Source organism: Pipistrellus kuhlii, unplaced genomic scaffold (assembly GCF_014108245.1).
Source record: "Pipistrellus kuhlii isolate mPipKuh1 unplaced genomic scaffold, mPipKuh1.p scaffold_m20_p_7, whole genome shotgun sequence".
NCBI lineage: Eukaryota > Metazoa > Chordata > Mammalia > Chiroptera > Vespertilionidae > Pipistrellus > Pipistrellus kuhlii.
Genome location: NW_023425573.1, coordinates 75237731 through 75244175, shown reverse-complemented (window position 1 = coordinate 75244175; position 6445 = coordinate 75237731). Strand labels below are relative to the sequence as shown.

The following is a 6445-nucleotide window of genomic DNA, read 5'->3' as shown; positions in this document are numbered from 1 at the left end:
GGATTAGGGGCATAAAGTCAGGAGCCCTGAATGAGTGCTACCTGCTGGGTGACTAAGGAGGGAAGCACCTGCTCTTCCGCCGTTTCCTCACCTGCTGCCCAGACCTTGCCGAGGGGCAATACGGGCCTAGCACCCTCCCCGACGCACGCCTCCACCTCTGGGTGCAAAAGGGCAGGAATGAGCGCCCTGCCGCCGCCAGAGAACCGCTGCTGCCCCACCAAACGGAGTCCAGCCCTGGGACCCATAGCTGCAGGCACAGCCCCCACTTTACCCGGGGCAGACTCCACACCCGGCCTCCCTCCCACACCCACACAGGCACCCGCACCCACTCCTCCAGCTGCACTCGCGCCCACGCAGGTCCCCTCGGCGCTCCCGGCTCTGGAGCCACCTCGCGGCCAAGAATAACGCGCCCTAGGCGGCCGCGCACCCACGGACTTCCTGTGCGCCCCAGCCACGCCTGGCCACGCCTCCGGCCCCGCCCCGCCCCCGCCTGGCCACGCCTCCGGCCACGGCCCGCCTGGCCACGCCTCCGGTCACGCCCCGCCTGGCCACGCCCCCGAGCAGCCGGGAGGATGTGAGCTCACTCCGCCTCGCGGCTCTGGCTCCACCAGGAAGCGTCTCTGAGGTCGCGGCCCGCTCGCTGCCAACGGGCCGGCTGCGGGGTCAGCAGCGCGCCGAGCCCCAGCCGGAGCCGCCTCCATCCCCGCCGGCGCCAGCGCAGGACCCCCTGGGAGCAGGTATGGAGTGAAGGCGGGCGGCGGCGCGGCCACAGCGGCGCCGCGCTCCTGGACCCGCGCAGCCCGGGCGGCGGGTCGCGGCAGAGCGGGGGGCGCACGCCCCGCCCCCGCGCTTCCGCCGCCACGTGACCGCGCCACGTGCTCCGGCGCCGCGGGTCGCCACCTCGGCCCGGCCGCCCCCAGCCGCCGCCCGCCCCCGGCGACGCGGGCCGGGCGGGGAAGCCGGTAGCCCCGGGGAGCGGGGAGACTCGGCGCCGGCGAGCGGAGCGGAGCAGCGGCCCCGGGCGGACCGGCGGCGGCCTCGCCATGAACCCCAGGGGCCTGTTCCAGGACTTCAACCCCAGTAAGTTCCTCATCTACGCCTGCCTGCTGCTCTTCTCCGTGCTGCTGCCCCTGCGCCTGGACGGCGTCATCCAGTGGAGCTACTGGGCCGTCTTCGCCCCCATATGGCTGTGGAAGCTGCTGGTCATCGCGGGCGCCTCGGTGGGCGCGGGCGTGTGGGCCCGGAACCCCCGTTACCGCACCGAGGGGGAGACCTGCGTGGAGTTCAAGGCCATGCTCATCGCCGTGGGCATCCACCTGCTGCTGCTCATGTTCGAGGTCCTGGTGTGCGACCGGGTGGAGCGGGGCACCCACTTCTGGCTGCTGGTCTTCATGCCGCTCTTCTTCGTCTCCCCCGTGTCCGTGGCCGCCTGCGTGTGGGGCTTCCGGCACGATCGGTCCCTGGAGCTGGAGATCCTGTGCTCCGTCAACATCCTGCAGTTCATCTTCATCGCCCTGCGGCTGGACAGGATCATCCACTGGCCCTGGCTGGTGGTGTTCGTGCCCCTCTGGATCCTCATGTCCTTCCTCTGCCTGGTGGTCCTCTACTACATCGTCTGGTCCCTCCTGTTCCTGCGGTCCCTGGACGTGGTGGCCGAGCAGCGGAGAACGCACGTGACCATGGCCATCAGCTGGGTCACCATTGTCGTGCCGCTGCTCACGTTTGAGGTCCTGCTGGTCCACAGACTGGATGGCCACAACACGTTCTCTTACATCTCCATCTTTGTCCCGCTCTGGCTTTCCTTAATAACCTTGATGGCCACGACCTTTCGGCGGAAGGGGGGCAACCACTGGTGGTTTGGTATTCGCAGAGATTTCTGTCAGTTTCTGCTGGAAATCTTCCCGTTTTTGAGAGAATATGGGAACATTTCATACGACCTCCATCATGAAGATAGCGAAGATCCCGAAGAAACGTCGGTTCCAGATGCTCCTAAAATTGCTCCAATATTTGGCAAGAAAGCCAGGGTAGTTATAACCCAGAGCCCTGGGAAATACGTTCCCCCACCCCCCAAGTTAAATATCGATATGCCAGATTAAACCCCTCTGGGGGGGTGTCCATGAATACGTAGAAACCATACATAACACACCCAAAGCCTGCCTACCTTTTGCCTCTTTTTCATCCATCCCAATCCCACAACTGAAAACAGGCTCCAAACACCGTCATCTCATGCCTTGAGATGGATGCCCGTTGGGGACTCACAGTGTATGCCATGGGTAGGGGGTTATTGGAAATACGGTGACACGTATGGTGTGTGACGTGTGAGAAAACTTGCTTCCCTGATTGGTGCTTGAAGAGCCCATGGGGAGCAGTAAGTTAACTTGTTTTAGTAGGTCCTCAAGTGGGATAATCACACAGCTAAGGCTTTTTTAAAGGGGTACTACACCTATCAAACGTATTGTTATAAAAAGTATTTTTATACACTGCTAGCCTAAAATTGTATTTCAGATTGTGCCTCTTGGGACAAAATTGAAAGCAAATGTAAATGCTTCTCTCTCCCATTAGCTGTTTATAAACCTCATGGTTGTTATTTTTAGTGTTCCTACTGTTAAAGTCGTTTTTTCTTTGGAGTTTATTGATACTAGTCTTTGATAGCCTACTAGATGAAATAGTTTAATGCAGTGAGTCCATGTATATGATATTTATATGACTATTTTAGCACTGTAATGTGTTGAATTCTAGTTCTATGCAGTACAACGTGTTATGTTAAAGTATTTTTTAAGTTTATATTTAAAGATACATGTCTATTGTGATATTCTTAAAGATTGCTTAAACCATCAATATGTACCCAATGTGGGATCTATCAAAGTACCAGGCGTGAACATAGGGGTTTAAAATCCCAAGGATCTTAATACTCAGGCGTTAGGTGACCCAATCTCTACAGTTTTAAATTCTCTCTCAGAACAAGTGACATGCTCCAGTGTAGCACCAGATCATAAGGTGACAATTAACACCTTGAATTTCCCCACACAGGTAGTAACAACTGTTCAGAAACTCCCGAAGTAAGCAAGTGGTTGGTCCATTTCTAAGAATTTTACAGTATTCATCGACCATAAAGTATTGCTTGTCATTGAAAGCTTGAGACAGTGGCTTCAACCAGAAATGGCCAACAGGATCACAGTAATAAGGTCTAAATTTTTTGATCTATCAGCACAGAGAAGTAATTTTTCAGGTTAAAGAAAGCATAATATTTCTGTAAGTACGGGTGATGTACCAGAGAATCAGAAGGCAAAAGCCAGATCCTGGGAGCGTAATGTTGTGACTGAGAACAAGTAAATACTTTCAGAAGGAGGTAAAATAAAGATGAGTATTGGTAATATTACTGGGGAGAAGACTGGAGGAAATTCATTTTTATTAGCACCTTAGTAAAAATCAAAATTGTGCTTCCTGTGAATTATGTAACTGAGTTACCTGGTGAGGGGACATGTTTGCTACAAAAGCCGACCCTGGGACCCTGGGCACCTGAAGCCTGAGGCTCCACAGCTCAGCTCAGTCAGCCAGACCTGAGCCCAGGCCGCCTGCATGCTCACGCTGTCCGTTCACACCAGCTGTCCATGTGGGAAGCGGGCCTGGGCAGCAGTGGATCTAACATCGTAAGCAAGGATTCATTCATTCCTTTTTTCAGATATTCATTGAGGACCTACCTACCTACCTACTCTGGTGTTAGGAAGTGCAGATACGGTGGAGAGCTGTTCAAATCTGGCTGCCACATGCACTAAGGATGCAATTAGAAGCGACAAGAAAGTAGGGCTCATTTGGCAGCTGACCTGTGGGAGGTGACAGGCCAAGAGCAGGCATGCAAAGCGCGCAGAAGGACGCTGCTGCCCCGGGGGTGATCTTCACCCGGAACTGCAGTCCCATTTTTGTTTTCCGGACCCCAGTGTCCCCTGATTGATCTTCCATCCCCAGGTAATATCTCTGACATGGACCTCAGTAAGGTCGAGGAGTGGAGGACAGGTTTCTGGAGAGATCTGAGGGCAGACGTGGGGGCAACAGTGGGATTCCCAGTCCCTCCTGACTACAGTGTCAGGCCAGGGGCTGGTTGGGATCTAGAACAATCTCTCTGAACCTGACCTGCCTTACCTGCTCTACCCCAAGGTGGCTTCCTGTTGGAGAGCCTGTGCCTGAGGGTAATTGCAAGCCTTCTCCGGCAGCTGGGTCATCCGGGGTCAGGCCTCTCTCCTGCTTCAGGACCATTGAGTAACCTGGGAGTGATGTGTTGAAGAGAGTTGTTTAGTCTGCAAATTTACAGTCTCAGCTGTGCCTGGGGATTGACCTAATTGCCACGCACCTCTGACTGTTCACAGTATTTAGCATGTGTCAGATTCTGTAACTGGTTTCTCTTGTACTAGTTATATTTGTATTATGACTACATATTAGTCATATTTTGCGGGAAAATATCCTCAAAAATGTCAGTGGCCCACAGTGACAAACTCTCACGCTAGGTCTGCAGGGTGGCTGCAGCAGTTGGGCTGCAGGCTGTGGGTCTGGCCTCGGCCTCCACAGGCATCCCTGACTCGAGTCCAGGTCCCAGGCAAAGGGGCAGCATTCCTGGGGGCATGCTCTTTCCCGCAGAAGCACAAGAGGCCTAGCCAAACCCTGCAGGCAAAGATGGAGCCCTGCTCCCAGGTGATGTGTGTCAAGTGCGTGCATTTTGGCCAAAGCAAAGGCCAAGGCCAACCTCGGTAGAGTGGGACAGTACAAACCCAAGGCACAGATGTAGTCTGCACAGATGTTGCAAGATTGTTTTAAAGATGGAAGAAAAAGTTTGTGGTTGGTTATGAATGATTTTCCCCGTTTTACAAGCATCCTTTATTCTGGAAGTGAATTGATTCGTGCTGTAATAATCATTAGAAGAGTAGCCGTGAGGCCCGGGGGTAGGTTTGAAATGAGAGAAGGAAGACCCTGCATTCAGTCCCCTTTGTAGACAGGAAGGTACAGGAGGCACCACACCAGTTTCATGGCGGTGCTGTGCCCAGGGCTTGCAGGATGGAGGGCTTGCAAGATGACTTAAAAGGGCAAGCCTGGGCACAGGGACACCAGCTGGGCAGAGGCGCCCCGGGAAACGGAAGCAGCAGTCTGGACAGGCCGGGCAGCACCCTAAATGAGGAAGGGAGGCCTCAGCCCGCCCTCCCCAGGGTCCGGGTGGCACACAACAGGCCCAGCTTAAGTACGCTGTCAGGGGGTCCGGGTGGCTCAGACCGAGAGGAAGTCGGGTCCTGCTCAGCGAGCACAGGGATGGAGAGACGTGCAGCCAGGCCAGGCCGTCCCTCGGAGACCATTGGAGAGGATGCCACATGGCACTGCCACCTGAATAGTAAGCACCCGGTGTCACCCGCCGCCAGGCATTCCTCTGTAGTCGCGCCAAGCTTAGGTTCCCGGACGGGGGACAGGTTCCCGGACGGGGGACATGACTGGGAAGCCTCAGGAATGCGTTCGTGCTGCAGCTTCTGGAGCACGGGGAGAGAGGATCTGGCGTCTCTGGCTCCGGGGGAGGCAGGACTCTACGGAACATGCTCAGCAGAGGATTTTCAATAAAGGAGGGTGTCCAGATGCTGGGTAACCACAGACAAGGACGGAGTGTGCTACCCTGAGCCCCTTGGCTGGCTGGATGCTATGTGTGTCACATGTCAAAAATCTTGGCCCACCCAGTGTGCTACAGCTGGCCTGTGACAGCAGGCTTGTCCCTTCCTGAAGGGAGAAGGGAGACAATCCGAGCTGCTTCATCAACTACTTCACCCAACTCCTGACCGAGGACGTTCAGAGGGGCCTCCCTCCGGCTTTGTCCTGGTCCTCGCTGTGTTCTAGAATGTGTACGTTAACGCTAACTGCCACCGCACGCCGCCTGTGCGGGCCAAGGACCTGGGAGGCCACACAGCCCTCCCCCAACTCCGCTTGGCAGGAGCTGACCTTTGTATTTACCGACGAGGACATGGGCAGACAGTGCAACCCCCGTCAGCCAGACGTGACAGCTTCGCAGAGATGCACACCAATGCCACTCTTCCGCTCACTGCTTTTGTTTTTGAAAGTTTGGCTTTTAAATTTTATATAAAGTGACTATGTAATAGATTGTTTTTAAATGAGGTAATACGTTTTTTAAGGTTACTGGCTTTAATTTCTATGGTAAATGCTGATATAACTCACATAAACAAGCTCACTGAAGCCCTCAACAATTTCTAAGAGTGTTGAAGAGATCCTTTGACCAAAACTTTGGGCACTCCTGTCCTGGGTTGTAGTGGAGGAAAGAGAAGAGAACTTAAAGTTGATGAAACATGTTAACGTCCATGACGGCAGGGAAGAAAAAGTAATGGGCCGCAGTTTGATCGCAGGCGGCTTCTCTGAGAGACTGCCCGTTGTCCGGCAGAGGGCATGCCCGCGGGGTGGGTGG

The 6445-nt window shown here is 55.0% G+C and overlaps 1 protein-coding gene across 1 annotated transcript; it reads left to right on the top strand.

Moving 5' to 3' along the window:
- Positions 1–566: 566 nt before the first annotated feature.
- On the top strand, positions 567–6162 carry TMEM185B (transmembrane protein 185B). The gene has a single exon (XM_036421464.2). It carries the CDS (start codon positions 1044–1046, stop codon positions 2094–2096), a length of 1053 nt encoding a protein of 350 aa, XP_036277357.1. The 5' UTR covers positions 567–1043; the 3' UTR covers positions 2097–6162.
- Positions 6163–6445: the final 283 nt, after the last annotated feature.

What these genes read in the sequence shown, in the direction of transcription:
- TMEM185B (XM_036421464.2), top strand. Translation starts at nt 1,044, where the DNA reads ATGAACCCCAGGGGCCTGTTCCAGGACTTCAACCCCAGTAAGTTCCTC.